The sequence below is a fragment of the Haliaeetus leucocephalus genome, unplaced genomic scaffold, assembly GCF_000737465.1.
Source record: "Haliaeetus leucocephalus isolate CR32 unplaced genomic scaffold, Haliaeetus_leucocephalus-4.0 Scaffold866, whole genome shotgun sequence".
Taxonomy (NCBI): Eukaryota; Metazoa; Chordata; class Aves; order Accipitriformes; family Accipitridae; genus Haliaeetus; species Haliaeetus leucocephalus.
Window position 1 is genome coordinate 2314653 of NW_010973302.1, and position 18141 is coordinate 2332793.

At 39.9% G+C, this 18141-nt stretch overlaps 1 protein-coding gene across 1 annotated transcript; it reads left to right on the plus strand.

Moving 5' to 3' along the window:
- Positions 1-1415: 1415 nt before the first annotated feature.
- Positions 1416-16996, plus strand: SKA1 (spindle and kinetochore associated complex subunit 1). Its single transcript, XM_010583021.1, has 6 exons — positions 1416-1503; positions 2443-2567; positions 3292-3383; positions 6992-7129; positions 11973-12142; positions 16848-16996. Exons 1-6 carry the CDS (start codon positions 1416-1418, stop codon positions 16994-16996), a joined length of 762 nt encoding a protein of 253 aa, XP_010581323.1.
- Positions 16997-18141: the final 1145 nt, after the last annotated feature.

The window sequence follows — 18141 nt, forward strand, 5'->3', positions numbered from 1 at the left end:
CCCCCCGAGAAAAGAAGCAGTGGGTGATGATGATGTTCTATAGGAGACATACCAGTACATGTATATGTTGAAAAGTGGCTTAATTTTTTTTTTTTGAGGGCTTTGTCTTCTCTTGAATGCCGAAATAAACTGAATTTATATAACCACTTAACAAATGCTGTGGGGTTTGTTTGTTGGGTTTTTTGTGGTGGTGCAATCCCAGTTTCTGGGGTGGAACCGGAGCGGGAGACCTCTCCCCTCAGCACCGCCCGCCCTTCCTTCCCGCCGGGCGCATGCGCAGTGCAGGCGCCTGCGCTCTCCAACGGCCGGGCCGAGCGCGGCGGGTTTGAAGCGGCGCCTCTGCTGAGGGACGGCGGGACCGGCCGGGGGCTCTGCGGCGGGGAACCGCTTTCCTCACCGCCCCGAGCTGGCTAGTCTCCGGTCACCGCAGCAGGGAGCCGCTTTCCTCCTCACCGTCCCGAGTCAGCTGGTCTCCGGTCACCGGCAGCGGTGAGAGCGGGGCGCCGGGCGGGGTAAGTATTCGCGTTGGGTCAGGACGTGAGGCAAAACGGAGGGCGGGGGGTGCGGCGGGTCGTAAGGGTTTCTCCTGAGGTACGGAGGGTGTGGAAATCGGCAAATCTCTAATAACTAGTTCAGCAAGAGTGCTAGTTCGTAGTATTTTAAAACTAAAGCAAAATAAAAGCTGAGCTTTCAGGGCTGAGTTAGCCACCAGAGGGAGCCGTGTGAGCGCTGTGAAGACAAGGGCTGCCAGACAGTAGTATTAAATGGAGATTTGTTACACGGCGATTGGGGAACATGCATTTCAGCAACAGTTTTTTATCAATTATTTTCTGTAATAGAGTTAATAACTATGTTTGCACAAGAGCAACCGATACATGATGCTACTTTTTGTGCCTCCGTACTCTGCTAGCAAGCAAGTGCATGCTTCCTTTTGTTTAATTACTGACTGGTCTTTTTAAAAAAAGAAATCCAAAACAAAATACCACTTTAAATATTGATCATCTGATGCAACTTCCCTGATAGAGCCTTATAGTACTACTTTATATAAACCAGATATTTCTTGCTTATTGCAGTAAGTTTCCAACTCCTTTAGTAGCGGACATCCTAGTATAATAAAGACTTACCCAGTTTCATGAGGAATCATTGTATTGATATTACAGTGCATTTAAATCCAGAGTTCAGGGAAATTGCTTTGTCTTGTCTGATGCCAGTCACTTTGTGCTGCCTCTCCTGCTTTCAGTTTAGTAAAATAGAATGTAGTTACTACATTTACTGCTTCATTTAAGTTCCCTTTGCTTCTTTGACAGATCAGGGCCCTTTTTAAAATTCTGCTTGTGTGCCTAGTGTTTGCAACTTAGGTCTTTCTTAAATTACTGCATTCTTTTTTATTTCCCTTCAGTGTGATAATAGAGGATATGGCGTCCTCAGACCTGGAAGATTTATGCTTTCACATCAACATGAAGATTTCGACTATTAAAAAGACTCTTCAATTAAGAAACATAGGTAAAAGAAATTAAGAGTGGGTTTTGGTTTGCACCTCCTTGCAGAAAATGGGAATGCTTTCATTAGACAAGGAATGTAACGTGAAGTGGGAATCAAGTAAAATATAGACAACAACAACAAAGTGAGCAAGGATGGCAAAATGGGAGCGTTATCAAGGAAATAAGTGCCAAGCAGAGAACACAGGCTAAGTGAAAGTATGTTCCTCTGAGGGACATGAAGACTGGTGGTTCGTGTACCTTTTATTCTATATACTTGGTGGGGAAAGCTCCAGATAGGAGAACTAAAAAAATATCTTGGTGAGTACGTTAAGCAAGTATGTTAAGCCTAATTACAAAAATGTGTAAAGGCATAGGTGGAGATTTATACAGGTGTCTTGTCCTAGCATTCCAGGAGTGCCTTGCTGTGATGCAGTGGGTAACAAACTTATTTAAACTGATGTACTGAAATTGATCTGAATGTTTTAGATTCATCTCTTATCCTTTCCTAGGCACAAATAGAGGTTGCAGAGGATTATAGAAATGTTGGTTGGGACGGTCATCTGGTCATCTAGGCTAACCTCCTGTTGGAAGAGGAACTATAACCCTAAACAGGGGGAGATCACAAAGTAGAACAGGGTGCTGCAGCCAAGCAGTTGTGAAAGCCAGGCTGCATTTAAGCCCTGTGTCCTCCACCTGCGATCTGCAGTGGTAGTGGGTACAGCTTAGTGCTTTTCAGCGTTGTGTTGGAGAGGGGCCTTTATTCCTGCAGCAGCTTTGAACTCTGTTGGCTGTATGGAGTAGGAGGTTGACTGTTTGACCAGCAAATATTGCTGCTTCTCCTGGGAAGATATGGTAGTTTGGGAGCATAGAGTTAGCAGATAATCACTGCTTGTGGAGGGAAGGGAAATGCATATGGGTTTTGTGTTGGAGGTTTTTTGGCTTAACCTTCTCTCTTTGACAGGTCAAGAACCATCCCTCAAATCTATGCTCTGTAAAATAGGACATGAGATGGTTCTCTTGCATGATCTCCTGAATAAAATGGAAACTGAAGTTCAACAGCAAGAAAAACTGAAGGATTTGCTAAAAGTAATCTTTTTTTCCTGTTCATAAAATACTGAAAGATTCAAAGGAATCTTTGATAAGTGGGTAGTTGTTCTTTTCTAGATCCTCAGTGATATGTTTGGACACATGTGCTTATAAGAAAACTGGGGCTTGGAACAGGCTTACTGATGGTTTATTAAGAAGCTCTCCAGCGTAGTGAATATTAAAAATTCTATTTTTCAAGGTTTATACATTGAAAGCATGTCTTTATCATAATAGATACTGTGATCTAAAGAACAGTTCTCTTTTTACATCCTTGCAATAGCTATGAAAACTATTTAATTAGAATATTTATTTCTTGTTCCAGTGTGTGTTTGCAGTGCCTTCATGTGTTAAATTTTTTGTGAAAGTGTTGTTTGGGGAATGTAGATGAGTTTCCTGTAGTATCTCTTCGTCACCACGGCCATTCCCCTGCCCAGACCTGCTAGGCTATATTGTAAAAGATTTACTTCTTGCCCATTCAGATTTCTCTGACACTTTGAGGGCAAGGAGAAACCTGCTTATGTTTTCACACTCTTAGCTTTGTTTTTCTGAGCTTTACTAGTTGCTCTTGGGAAATTAGGGGGTAAAGAGGTAAGATGATGGGGAGAGAGCAAAGAACTCTTAATGAAGTTAAAAATTATTTTAGCATTGCCGTAATGGTAAACTAATTTGATTTGCTTGACATTAATAGTTTCAGATTTCTGATGAAGTCTAACGTTAATTTCAGGAGCTCCAGAAGTCTGCTGAGAGAGATCAAAATGAAGCACAGCACCTCCGTGACAACATTCCTCCCCATCTGCCTAAACCAACTCAGAGCTGGTATGTGGTCCATGAGCATGGGCATATCGGGCTGCTCCTGGCAGTGTCCAGCTGCAGCACTGTACAGCTCTGCTCCTTTTACTGTATATTAACTGTGAACTTTTGGGAGCCAAGGTTGTTATATGTATTGATTCTGGAGTTTGCTCTTGGCTGTTCACTACCAGGCTTGTGCTAGCACCCTAACAAATCCCTCAGGTAAAACCTATAAAATACCAAATTGTTCATATGGAAGCTTCCAGTGGCAGGTGGACATTATAGTAGAAAGCTAGTTCTTTGACAAATCTGAGCATTCCCTGCTTTAGAATTGCAAATACGCTGATTTGATAGCTGCAGTGTCTAAGGATTGACGGGTGGGTTAGTGATCCAAATGCTGGGTCACTAGAACTGAAGTTCAACACTGCCCTTCCAAATATAATTTAAAAAAAAAAATCCCCTAACTCAGTCATCTTTCTGTGGGGATTTGAATTATTGTTGTGGTTATTCTCCTTTCCCTGCGGCAGCCTGGCATTTATTTTAGCTAGCAATGACATCCACCTGCCTTTGAGAAGGCTGTACTAAGAAGCTGTTCAGAATAAAGTAGCTCGAGTGAGAGAAGGAGACACAAGTATGTGAAACAGTAGCTAGTATTCAGAAGGCTTCTAAGACATTATAACTGACTAGGTTTCTCAGTGGTCAGCTCTTTCTCTGGCCTGTTGGAATTGCTTTTTATTTTTGAGTGATGTTAGTGCATACCAGATGGGATTCTCTTCTAGAGTCTAACATCTGGAGATCCCAGAACTTGTTTCCAGCCTTGTAGCTTGACAGAAGGCAATGCATTAGTCTATTTGAATTCAATGCTTCCAATATGTGCCCTGAATCTATCAGCTTTACCTGGTCTTGCTCCTAATGCCAGACAAGCCTCAGGCTGAAAACATTTCAGGCATATTCCAGCAAAGTAAAAGGTTAAGGATGTGGAAATAGGGCTACAGAAGAGAAAAATGAACTGTAATTTTAGATAGCGTGTAGCAACATTCTCATCTGTGTAGGTACTGCTTGTATTGAAACTTGGACTAGTCTTAGCTGGTAAAGAGGTGACTTGTGCAGAAGCTTTTTTCTGAATGCAACCCTTTACACATGAACCCTCAGTTTAGGAAACAGGCTCCTAAAATTTGTCTAGAGATATCTCGTTCCTTTTCAAGTTCCATTTCAGTTTAGATGTTGTATTTTATATTTTGTGTGTTTGTGTGTGAAAGAATGGAATTTCTTCAGTTCTGCCTTCCTTTCATAACTTACTTTCTTAATTTAGGAAAACCCTTTGTCTTAATTTTACATTAGCTCCTGGAAATTGTTTAGATGAAAATGAGGCTTGTTTAGTGACTGTGTCACCTCTGGTATAAAAAAAGATTCTTTGGATGTTGGTTTCCCTTTCAGTCTTGTCCTGCTTTTGATCAAGAAGTTAATTGTGATGTAACTTTAGCTGGTCCTTCCCTTTCTAGAGAGAACCACACATGTAAAACTAATCAAGTTTTTCTAATTTTCTACAGATTGTGCTCTGCCAGTTTACAACTGCTGTTCTGTCAGTGTCAGTTTGTGGTGTTGGTTTTTCCTGAGGAATAATACATTATATGTTAATGCCGTTTGTCAAAGCACCCTTTCTCCTTTGTCCCCTGTTGTCACTGTATTGTGCAGTGGAGGATCAAGCAAGTGCAAGGCAGACCGTAATTGGTTAGAATCCACCTTTATCACTGTAAATATGTCTTCAGTCCTCTTCCTCAAACCTTCCTCCATTGACCTTCTCCATATCTGTTCCTCTGCATCCCAAAATGCTTGGGGAGCTGACTACTAATTGTCTGTTGAGTGAATATCATGAGATCAGTAATACAGAAAGCAGAGCGAGCACTTGAACGCTGGTGAGACAGGCCTTCAAATCTCAGAAAGAATGAAAACGCCCACACGGATTAATTGAACAATTCACAGCTTTAGTTATTGTTTCTCTCCTGTGCTCTTGGTTTTGATGTTCTTATTTACCGGAGGAATCTCACTGAAATATAAAGCAAGTGCAATGTATCTTAAGCCGTTTGTATTCCAGGTGTTTATTGAGAGAGCAGTTTCTTACTACACAAAAGCCAGATATTAAATACAAGCCTCAATTCTTTCTTTTCATTGTCCAGGTCAGCAGTGAGCTGTACGTGTACCGTACTTGCACAGGCTAGGGAGTGGGTGGGAACCCAAAGCGGAAGTACCTGGGGGTGGGGAATCGTCTAGAAAAGATAAGAGGCTTGTTGCAGTGAGGAGGATGGCAGGAGACTGGAGTGTTTGGGAGGAGTGAAGTTTTAAGGTGCAAACTCGCTTCTCTCAGTCCTTGTGTTCATCCTTCTATTCCAAAGCCACCTCCAACACCACCAAAAATCCCACCCTTCCCTTTCCCTCGTCCTTGCTGACGTTCCCTGCCACTAGTGCTAGCTCCAGGGTGCCAGGATTCGTTTTGTGCAGGGCCTCACCTTGTTTTTCAGATGTTTACATCTGAATTAGTTTAACTGTTGGTGTCCTGGATTTCAGAAGGGCTCTGCATTGTGGCGTGCCACGGAGCAGAGCTTCCCCTGTCACTGTGTCAGGGACAGGACAGTTTGGGAGTCCAGCAGGTGGCACTCGCTGTCCCCTGCACTGCAGTCCTCTTCCCTGGGAAATGGGACACAGTCTTTGGGGGTGTCACAGCGAGTGACACATCAAATCCCGGCCCTCAGGTCAACTGAGATGAGGCACTGCTGTGTTGTTTGCTGACCATAGGGCTCCACGTCAAACAAAGATCCCTACTTTGATCTAACCTTCCCACAAGAAGAGGATCAGTTCTTTGTGACAGGTCAGCTCGGTACTGCTGTAGTTATTTCTGTTGTGCATCTCAGCCCAATAATGTCCTTGTATTCAGATGACAGTGAATTTGGCCAAAGGCATCCTCTTTGCTGTCCTCCTACTGATGAGTAGGAGAGCAGCTAGGTGGATGGCTGGCAAATAACTCTGGGTTTGAGGGTTTGGAGGAAGGGTGAATTTATAAAAATAATGCTCTAATAATCACTCAAAGCAGGAAATTTCTTGGCTTTTGGGATCTTGCCTAAAAAAAAAAAAATATATATATATATATATAAAAAAAATATCCCAGCCTGCTGGATGGTGTTGAATTTCTTTGCTTCAAAAGATTAATGGATGAGTCAGGCTTCCCAAGATTTGAACTTGTTTCAAAGAGCTGTGAAGTATTTCAAATCTGCCTGTTAGGCTGCAGCTCTGTGCTGTGGTTCATCTGATAAAAAGCAAGGCCTCATGTTCTGTGAAATGTAATGGTACATTGAATTCTTAACTGCTCTGTGCTGCATTTGGACTGCTTCCAATTCACCTGCTAGCAGCCTCTCTAGCAGAGAAATGAAGAGCTATAATGAAGTCAGCTAAAATATGCAATTTGAAACAGAGTAGGATTTTTTTTATTTTTCTTTCAGGAAAGATCATGAATTGTGTTCATCCATCCTAACAGATGGGTTGGAACTTAGGTCTGTGAGTAAGCAGACTTGATAATTTAATTGTTATTCTCAGTACTACTTATCTGCTATTTATACACTTAATATTCATTCATTTTACAGCATCACCGGGCCAACTGTGAAATGTGAAGAACAAACAAAAGTTGTAGAACCTGAACGTATAAAGAAACTTACAAAAGAGCCAAGACTTATTAAAGAAGCACCCTTAATAACTGCAGAAGAGTTTGAAAGTGTTCCTGCGTAAGTAAGCACAGCTTTTCTTAGCCCTGTCATGCCAATTTGTGTGGCAAACGTAGGTTTGGGAAAGTAAGCACTTGCAGAACAGAGACTGACAGAGATGTTTTGAAGTTTTAAATGTTTCACAGGATGAAACATCATGATGATAGCTCCAAATATTTTATATGCAATACTGGCAAACTTGAAAATGAAATTAATAGAGCTAATTAGGTTCTTTTTTATGTATATGGTGGGAAGATCAGAACTATTCAGTTAAACCCAAACCTCTTATCTCGAAAGTCGCTTTCATTGTATGAACAGAAATATATTAGTTAATAGATGGGTTCTGTTCTTGTTTTGAGAACTGACATTTTAAAAAAAAAAAAAAAAAAGCCATCATCTCATAACATGAAAGGTATGGTTACACTTAAAAGGAAAAATAATGATAAATGTTCTTTTTATTTGACCTGACTATTGGTTTCTGAAAACTTCAAGTCTTGACTTATTAATCTGTTTTGAAACAGGAAAAGAAGTCAGACTTATTAAAAGCAAAAACACCTCCCACTGAAATATACCAAATTTCTGGAGTAGAAAGCTGTGGGTTTTTTCCCCTACCAACAGAACCTGATTAATAGATATCCTTGTCTGAGGTCTGTCATGTAGGAATAACTTTTCTTAAATGGCATTTTGGGGACAAGGACAAATATTTCTGCAAAAAGGAGAAAATTCTCCTGATGCCTAAGGCTAAATTGTTATCTAGACTCTAGATTCAGTGTGTTCCCTGACAACACTTGTTTCAGTAAGAATTTTTTTTTTTGAGTCTGTGTTTTCCTTGAGGTTTTCAAATCATCTTTCCTATAGTTTTCAAAATTTTCAGGTAAGCAATGTCCATTTTCTTCCACCAAATTGCTTAATCCAAAAAATGAAGGAGCCTGAATGTCGAGCTCATGATAAAAGACTCTTTTGGTTACTTCTTAAAAGTGCATGCACCTGATGTTTTTATTCTGTAGCTCATCTCTAGTATTTGGTGGATTTAATCCCTTAGGTGCTTCTCTCCTGATAAAATTTTGGAAAGGTAAAGCTGGAGCATGGGAGTTTTTGGTCTTTATCTCTGCTAAGGCCAGATAAACCATTCCAGCCAAATGTTGTTTTAATCTCCAGTTAAAACTATGGTCTTCCCTGGTAGCCCCTTAAAGTGGAAAGTTTTCCACTGCTGTTCGTGGATGGGAGAATGGGGACAGAGGCCAGCTGGATCCTCTTATATTCATTGCTGATTTATAGAAAGGTTGCATCTTAGACTGTGCTTGTGGGGCTATAGAACTATTTTTATTGAGATGGGAAAGGCATGTTTGTTCTGTGGAGGAAGATTTACCTGAATTTAAATGGATCTATTAATCTACCATGTTTTTTGACTCTTGCCTGGCAGTGTTATAATACAAGATCAGGGGAGTCTGCTAAGCTTTCAATTTCACATACTGTTTAATCAAATCTAAGCAGCAAATGTTTGTGACCCAAATTTTCTCACACCTAACCATACTCTCTCAGAATAATGAGGATTAGGTTCATATCCCAGTTCTCCAGGTCAGCACTGGTTCTCGTGCAGGATCTCTTTATACCTGCTGGCAATAGTAACAAGGGATACTACTGCATTTTTATGCAGCTCTGGTCCTGGAGCCACATGGCTGTGCTAGTACAGGACTGTGCCTATGCGAAGCCTGTTTGAGGGACTTAATAAAGCACAACTGCATACACGTCACATATGTGTCTAAATCCCATACCAGCTGAGTATCGTGGGTTTTGCATCTGCCAAGAGTCTCATTCCTCTCTCCCTTCCTACCACAGCTGTGGCAGGCTGTAACTGAAAAATCTAGGTAGTTTTGACCTCCTTTGTGCTGAAAGTGAAAGAGAATCTATCCCTAACATCATTAGGGCACTGAAAGGGATATACAGTCTCCAGTGACTTCATATTCTTACAACTCTGCAGCAGGTATTTAACAAAGGTACAAGCTGTGTTAAGGTGCAGATATGGAGTGCCTTGATCAAATAGAATACTCTTGCACAGTAAGAAACTTGCAAATTATCTGAGCCTTCAAATTGTTGCAGAAAGACACTTTCTGGAGGAAGAAAAAGGAAATTGCACAGTAGATGTCTCAGTTAACTTCGAATTCAAGGCAAAGGAAAATGTTTGCTTTATTCTGTCTCTAAAATTCTTACCGCTTAAGATACTTTTAGAATCTGCACATTCATTATAACTCTAAAGTCTCAGAAGATGGTAACTGGGGGGAATATATGTTTCTTTTAGGCTAAGCATTTTTGAGAGAGCAGGATTGGCCATTAGGAGATTTATCTTTTTTCCAGTGGTATATATGTGCTGTATTGATGCTGTTATTTTTCTTTGAAGAACACAGCACTGTGCTTTGGTTTTCGTACCTATGGAAAAAAATGTTTTGAAAAGGGCTTCTGTGGATTAAAAAAATAAATTGGGTCATTCTTTAAAAAAAAAAAAAAAAAGTTGAATGGTGTTGCTGTTGGTGTAGTGAAGCAGATTTTAAAGTTTATTTTAAATCTAAATTAAAAGGATGAATTTGGAACTTCTCAAATTTGTATTTTTATGTTAGTGTATGTATGGACTGAAATAAATGTGAGCCTTTATGAGTTTGCTAGCCATGGCTGGATAGAAATATGAGAAGCCTGTGGAACAGCTGGAGTTTTTATAATCCTTACAGTTATGTACAGAAGAAAAATTCCAGTTACTTTTGACAGAATTTAGTTTCAGATTAAGGCGCATACATTTCAGTGTCTGTGACATGGGTGTCTCCATGCTCAGCGATTGCCCCCACTCCCACTCTTGTTGCCGAACGTCTAGTCGGTACAATCAGCGAAACCAGACAATGGCTCATCTGCCTAGCTGCTAATGGTGTGTTTCCGTTGCCTGAGCAGAGCTGTCTGGTGCCATTGCAGATGCTTTAGCATGTACTGCCAGATCTCTAGTTACTGAATTTTCTGTAAACCCCAGCACATCTGCTGGCCCCCTGCGAGCACCTTGGATGCCTGAGGGCCTCTCAAAGACCACTCGGTTCTTAGGTCTAGGCAACTAAATCTTGCTTCTCTGTTTCTGCTTCAGGATGAGCTGAGGTGTTCTGTTGGCTTAATTAAGTATATTCACTGTATGTCTATTGATAGCAGGAGCACAGGAACTTAAATACAGGTATTTTATACGTCTGGCCTTAATCTTCATAGCTCCGCACATTCCCTTGTGACTTTATAAATAGGCTAAGGGATGCAGATAGAGCAATAAATAGCGGTTAATGTATACAGGCAAAGGCCTTCTGTGGTTATAGGCTGTGTTACTTGTTTATGCTGAGCATGACTGCGTTTCAGGGGTGGTAGTGCTGCTTTTATTTGAAAAGATGTTATGTGTGCCAAGTAGAGCGTTTTTTATAAAAATGGCTACACTCCAACTTTTAATCTGGATTAATCAAAGTATCAATAACACTGGAAACAGGCTGCAAATAACTCAGTGGCAATTCAGTCTGACAATAGAGCAATTGCTTTGAATTCAGGAGTTTTTACACACTCTGTGCAGACCTGCCTCCCCAGCAGAGACTGGCTATTTTTAAAATCTACAGCAAACACTTACTTGTAGTTGGCAATTGTAGAATGCCTGCCCACATTCTGGTTTGGAATATTGAGTTTGTAATTGATTAGCTGCTTGTGCTTTAAATTCTTTGTATGTTTTCCAAATATTGAGTTTTTTCATTCAGGTTAAAATGAGGGAAGAATTTGCTGTTCATTGATCTTCTTAGTCTTATTGTCCTACGGCTTTTAGCCGCCTGATGTACTGACCTCAATAACCCTATTCATTCTTAAAATGAATTGTAACACTTTTCTGAATTCCAGGCATCTGCAAACTGATACTGAACCAAACACAAACAGCCAAGTTTGGTTTGTTGTAGTGACTAAATGGTGATCACAGGATAATTCAAGTTGCAAGGTTGCCTTGGCTTTTACTGTAGTGTCTTCTGGGGTTTTGTTTTGTATTTAGCTTACTGCTTGTCATACGCGTTTCAGATTTCGTTTTTATACAATGGCTTCTCAGTTTGTAGCATGTTTCCTTTTCATTGAATAAATGCCTTTACATCTATAAATACTAAATAGCCTTACTTGCAAATATTCCAGTCTTCTAATATTTCCACATCACTTTGTTTTTATCTTCTGTGCTTCCTGTACCTCTAGGCTGTTATCAACAGATCTTACTATTTTAGTACTAGTTTTATGAAATGCTCTAAAAGTTCAGAAGCAGATGTTGGTAGTGCAGAACTGTGTCTGTATAGCTTAGTAGGCTGCACAAAAAAATATAGAAAACAACACAAAACTGCTATTTCTTCAAAAAAAACGAAGGAATGGCTGTAAGATCAAATACAGATGATTTATGATTATAACATGAACCAAATTGCACTCTTGGGCAGCAACATTTAATTTCAGTTTTGGCTCGTGCTGTTTTCTGCAAAGTTGCTTGATTTTTCTGTGTTTGTAGTTTTTAAGTGCTAAGCTATGAAAGCAACCTTTATTCCATTTTGAAAGGCTCCTTGCAGCTGAAGCACTGGATATTTTTTACTTCTTAATTTAGCTTTCTAATGTTTCGTCTTTCTGGTTTAAGTTTTATCATGGCTTTTTTACCTTCAAGATTATTGAACAATCAAGGAAATTAACAAAATTAACTACTACATTTATTCAGTAACACAAAGCAGAAGAAACTGCCTCTAACTAGGAATAGTATGTTCAATTAAGGATGATGAAAGAGAAAAATAAACACGGAACTTTTGTTTGTGACTTTCTGGTTACTGATTTTTATTTTTATTTGTAGGTATATGAAAGGCCGCTTAACATATGATCAGATTAATGCAGTTGTTCAAGAGGTGAACAAGGCCGTGGTGGGCAAGTACAAGATCTTGCATCAGCCTTTGAAATCTATGAATGGAGCAGTCAGAAATCTCTACCACAGGTTCCTGGAAGAAGAAACTAAGGATACGAAAGGTATTTATTTTTTTTTCCCTTTGCTAGTACCAAACTCATAACACTTGGATATGCAGCACAAGTATAAACATACTGGACAAAATATTGAATGACTCATGACAGCATGTGCTTTTCATTTTGTAGTGTATCTTACAGTATCTTATTCTCAGGAAATAGTCCATCCAGGCACTCTGGTAGTTGGTGGAATGGCCTAACCTGTGGGAGTGTTTCAAACTATCAGTCCTGAAAAATTTTAGAAAACCTGCTATTGCTTATTCTCAGATGCAGAACAGGAAAAAAAATCTGTAGATTTAACAGCGCTTTCCCTCCCTTCCCAGCATGGGGTGCCACAATGTAAATCAGATTTGGCCCTGAAGAATTCCTATCCACTGTGGGGGACAAACAATGCTTTGACCATCTGGAGCAATGAAAATTCTGGTTCTCCCTTGATATAAGGGGAGGAGAACAGAAATTAGATTCATCTCCAGATCAGATTCTAGGCCATAAAGAATATAAATTTCTTATTACTATACAGAACTGGGTAGTCAGTATAAAATCCTGTCACCTCTTCCGGATAGTCACATAGTGTAGCAACAAGGGTTATTGTTTTGACTGAAGAGTTTTCCCATAACTCGTTTGGTTACTTTTTGTATGTTTTCACTGAAAACATGTCATGTTCATAGTGTGTTGTAGCAAAACCTTTGCACAAAGATTTGATTTGGAATCACTACAAGTTCTGGAAACTCTTAGTTTGATAACCAAACTGCATGAACTGCTTTTTCAGTTTTTAACCTAGAATAGACATGAACTATTAAAAATTTGTTCTCAAGCTGGGAAATCTGGGTAATCAGTCATGCTGCAGTGACTTTGTGGAAGAGACAGGGCTGTCTGATAACCTTACATTTTCTCCTCCTAAAAGCATAGAGAGAGCAAAAATGCATCAAAATGTCTGTCTCTCAATTTAAAAGCAAGTTGTACTTACAGGTTAGTTTTTCCAAAGATATGTGGCACAGTAAATCTCTAATATTAAAATCTCCTTTTTGACATTCCTTTCCTTTTGAGAACAAGTATGTAATTATTCCTGGAGGGGTGTACTGCACATATCAAGCTTGGTGATGTCCTTAGAATGCCCTCGTGTTTCCAAGTTCAGACATAAAGTGTGGAGCAAACTCTCTTCTGTCTCACAGAAAGAGAACTCTTTTTCTGACAACACCTCGGCGCCCGCCTCTTGATTTTTGCCCTGGACAGAATGCAAGAACATTCTGCCCTAAGAGCATTCACTGGCTACTCAGGAGTCACCTTATGACAAACGACAACTTTTTCTTCCTTCCTTTGAATTTGTCACTGATCAAGACTCTCTCAATATTTATGGTATGGTGATAACATCACTAACTTCTAGATCTAAATGCATCTCTTCTCTAGGGTAGGAATTCTAATATGATGGACATGCCTAGCACTTTATTTTGAGACTTAAAGGATAAACATGTCATTTGAAAGTCAGTGTTGTAAAGGACTTTAATAAAAGCATGCTAAAGGCATGCAGCTAGACTACTTCACATGACTGGCTTCTGATGTGGGCCTGGATAGTTGTGGGGTTTTTTTTCTAGACAAGTTCTGCTTCAGCCTAACAATGGCTCGTATTAATCTGGGATTTCTTAAAATACTTGCTTCATAATTTTTAACTTGCAGTATCTTTTTGGTTTAACTGTTACTGTCCTCAGGGTGATAGTAAGGAGTTTGAGCCCATGGCTATAGAGGAGAGGGTAAACACCAGAAAGGCCCTCCTGGGCCTGGAATGCTGCTTAGTCTGCACCATGATCCACGGCAGCCTCAGCTGCAATGAAGGAGCTGCTCTAGCAACTTGAGAAAGCTACAACTAGTCAGAGATAATTTTCTACCAGAAAGTATTTTTTTTTAAGTCTGAAAAATTGACACGCTTAATTTCTTAAAGTACCCGAGAGACAGTCTTTGTTTTCTTGTTTGTGCTGGAAAGTTCAGTTAGGAAACTAGGACATTCAGCACCTGCGTGTGTGTGTGTGTGTGTCTGTGGTAGGTTTTTTTGTTTTGTTTTTGTTTGCTGTGACTAATCATCTAGGAAGTCTAGAGAAAAAGTCTGGCAGGCTGTCAGACAGTTCTTATCTGGCCAGCACAAAATGATTAAATGTCTTTATCCATTGCATTTTTCAGGATGAGGTTGTGCATTCATTGATTTGTTTGCTTAAATTTCTACTGTGAGTGTCTCTCTGCTTAGGATTCCCACAGTTTCTCAGCCTGGGCTGATTGCCAGCTGACCTCTTCCTCTGATTTCAAGATGAGAAAAGATGCTGCCTGGTTTATCAGGGTAGCCTTCCAGCCAGTAGAGTGATTCATTTAGTTTAGCTAGTTATTTAGTGCGTGGACCTACTGTTTCCAACCAAACCACCACCCTTTATCCAGTTCTGGTTTCTTCATAAAAAAGATCCTGCTATGCTGAATGTTGCTGCCCTGAATTCTGGGCAAACATAAGAAGAAATCATATTCTGCTCAGATTCAGGACGTTCTGATGCTCCCCCAGATATAATAGACTGCAAAACTGGTATGCGGATTATCCCTGGATTCCTAACACCATTTAGGTGTATTGCCCTATTACTGGAAATTGCAAATGGTCTCTGCAACTGTAGTTATGTTTTAAGCAGTTACACAGGTTTTTTTCTTTTCCTAGTAAATAAACTTTCCAGTTCTCATCTGTATGCAAATTTGGCAGTGTTGCAATCTCTGTTGAGATTCCAGTATAGTTCCCATCTGGGGGAAGACCTCCAGCTTTTGACAGTCATTGTCTCTGGAAGATTCTGCTTCCTATTAGACATCTGTGTCACCAACTCTCAAAATGGCCCAGTCTGTGAGAAAACACGATCTGTTATTCTTCAGCTCTGGCTAAGCAATATTTTAGGGAACACTGCACGTATAAACAGCACTCTGGGACCTTAGTTCTAATGGCCGTCACAACCTTGGATGCCGCTTCAGAGTGCAGTGTGTGTCCTGTTAGATCACTCATAAGATAAAATTTTAAAGTTGAAATGTTTACATAAAAACAGATTTGCCTGTGTAAAGCTACGTTGTACTTGTTTTTATATAAAGCTACATTGTACTTGTTTTTATATAAACAAATAAAAGCTTTCCTGGCAGCTTTGGCTTTCCAGCTATGGTCAGCTACTTTCTCCTCAGTTAAACTGGAAGGACTCTCCAATAACTTAGTAGAAAGAAGAGGTGCTCCATCTTATCTAAAATGATGCTGCCTCTGCCTTACTTTAAGAGTAAAAGGAGGAGGGAGAATGCTATCCTTTCTTTCCAAGCTAGAACACCCCTAACCTTGCGACCTCTTTCTCATAAGACTTGGAAGCATGGTACTACAGAAGAGTATGTTATTTCTTTCTACTTCTTCTCCTTAAAGATAATTGGACATTTCTTTCTTATACCTTAATTAGCATGTTCCTGGTTTCAGATTGCTTTTCTTATGGTTTTGTGAAGATGCATGGTTAAAACCTTATGCCTTGTTACAGGAAGTATTAAATGTACAGTCATTTTACTAGATCTATAATTATCTCCTATCTGAGCACTGTATAAAGACTGAATATGAAATTGCAGCTAGTGAATGTAGCTATGGAGTGCTTAGAATAACTCCTTCCTTCCTGTCTACTATTAGCTTGTGGGGATTTTCTCTTGGGGTTCTGTTGCAGGCATTTTTAAATGCTTTAACTCCAGTCAAGGCCTTGGTTTCTTACAAGCACTTGATAATGAGAATTTCCTTTTAGAAGTAGTTAATCAACTACAAGGAGGGATGGGCTGCCAGCTCTGATGCAGGACCTTCCTATGCCATTTTCTTAGAGAGACACAGGGAGGATGCCTTTCCATGTGGTTAGTCTCTTGCATTTTCTTAATTAACAAAGAATTATTCTTTTCCAAATCTGATGGAATTCAAGGGAATGGTGGGCTGCATAGCTCTGATGTATGCAGGGCTCCGTCCTTTATTTGCAAAGGGCCAATTCCAGAACTTGAGTGCTTGCTGAGAGAACGTCATCAGGCCACAGCTTATTTCAGACATTGCAACGCAATTACTTGGGATTCAAATTACGCTGCTACTCAACTGTGTTCCATGATTGACACACTGAAGCGTGATGCCTTTCTCTGTAAAGCTGTGCTATGATCTTTAAGCAGACCCTGAGCATCTCTTTGGTTTTGCTCAGGTCAGTGCTTTGGATGTCACTAAATGCAGAACACCTATGGGCAAGGCCTCAAAAAGAAGTTTACTGTTAGGCATCAAGGCTCTTCAAGGTGTGCCGTCAATTGACTTTCTACTATCCACATCGTCTGGCACATCTGTGAAATGTTTCATATCTGGCCCTGGGTGGTGTTTGGGATGCTACAGACTTTATACCCTGAGAGAGGAGCATGGATGGTTTGAGAGATGTTGGTAGATATAGCTGGCAACAGACGGAACTCGCTGAATGGGGCCTGTGGATGATGCTGGGTGGTTGAACTTAATTGGAAGGTTGGTAATTCTGCTTTCTGGTGACAAATCTGGAAAGCAGAACAAATTCTGAGATGGTGTGAGGCTGTCCTACTGCTGTTTGTATTTTTTCATCAGTGTGTGGAATGGTTAAGAAGAGGTTGTATTGTTACTTGTGAAATGTTAAGTGTATCCTATAACATAGTCATTTCTATAGCAAAGTCATTATTTGTTTTCCAGGTGAATTTTTCATTGTGGAGGCTGATATCAAAGAGTTCACTCAACTGAAAGTGGATAAGCGCTTCCATAGCATCCTCAATATCCTGCGCCACTGCCAGAGAGTGAGAGAAGTTCGTGGCTCAAGACTTGTCCGCTATGTCATCTGCTAATGAGCTTTCCATATTCTGCTTACCCAAGATATGGAAAGCAGAAGTATTTTGAGATGCAGAGAAAGATTGTATGTGTGGGCATTCCTATCCAGCTCTCTTACTTTCTAAAAGGCAGTAGTGAGGACCAAGAAGTGTCTTTCAGACATCTATCCTAAATTAGGAGTAGCAATATCAAATGGCCTTGAAGTATTTGAGTTTTGTTTTGAAAACTTGAGAGTATTTTGGAAAATTACAGATGTAAACCAGATAGGCAATTGGTGCACCTGTGGTCACAGGCGGTTTTAATCACATTTTCAGGTCAGCACTTGAAAGTTACATTCTCTGCATGTTAATAATGTTCCTTTTGTGTTCATGAGTTGGAGACTGTGTTTAAGACTCTGTAGCTACTCAAAGGAAGCATTTGATGTTTTTTTTTTTAATCCCTCAAACCAATTTCCAGATTTCCTTTTTTTAATCTTTTTCTTCTTATCCTAATTGTATATTTTGGAGTTTCCTGCATCGCTTGAACAGGAAAGATCTGAGGTGGTTTAAACATTTCCAGACTGATGACCGGTAGTTCTGTTAGCCATGTGGTTTTCATACTTCATCATGCAGCCAGATTTTTCCCTCAGACCAACCCATTAGACTGAAGCAGTAGAGCAGTGGGGTTTTTTAAGTGAAAATGTTGTCTTTTGCTTTGAAAATACTGGTCAAACTCATTGCAGTTTTTATTATAGAAGGTTGCTTTCAAATGACCTATTAGTGCAGTAAGTTCCAGAGTAGAATTATTGTGATAAATGTCAACTCTGCAAGTAATCAAAACTGTTTTGATATGAAAAGCTATGGTCCTTTTCTTCCATGAGCCTATACCTGCTGTTATCCTAACATCTAATCTAAAATACCTCCTCTTGTACCCTGTCAGTGTTAAGATGACAATTTAATGAGCAAAAGACCCTGAATGAACATTGAACTTTCTCAATAAAGAGATCCTGGTGAGTGCTATATAATCTTACATTCCCATTTTTGTGTGTGTGTGTGTGTGTGTGGTGGTTGGTTTTTTGCGTTTTTTTGGTCTTTTGCTCTGGGATGTTGAGATCCAAGCTGAGGTCCCTACTCTGCATCATATTGGAATATATTCCATGTTCAGATAAACACACAGAATACGA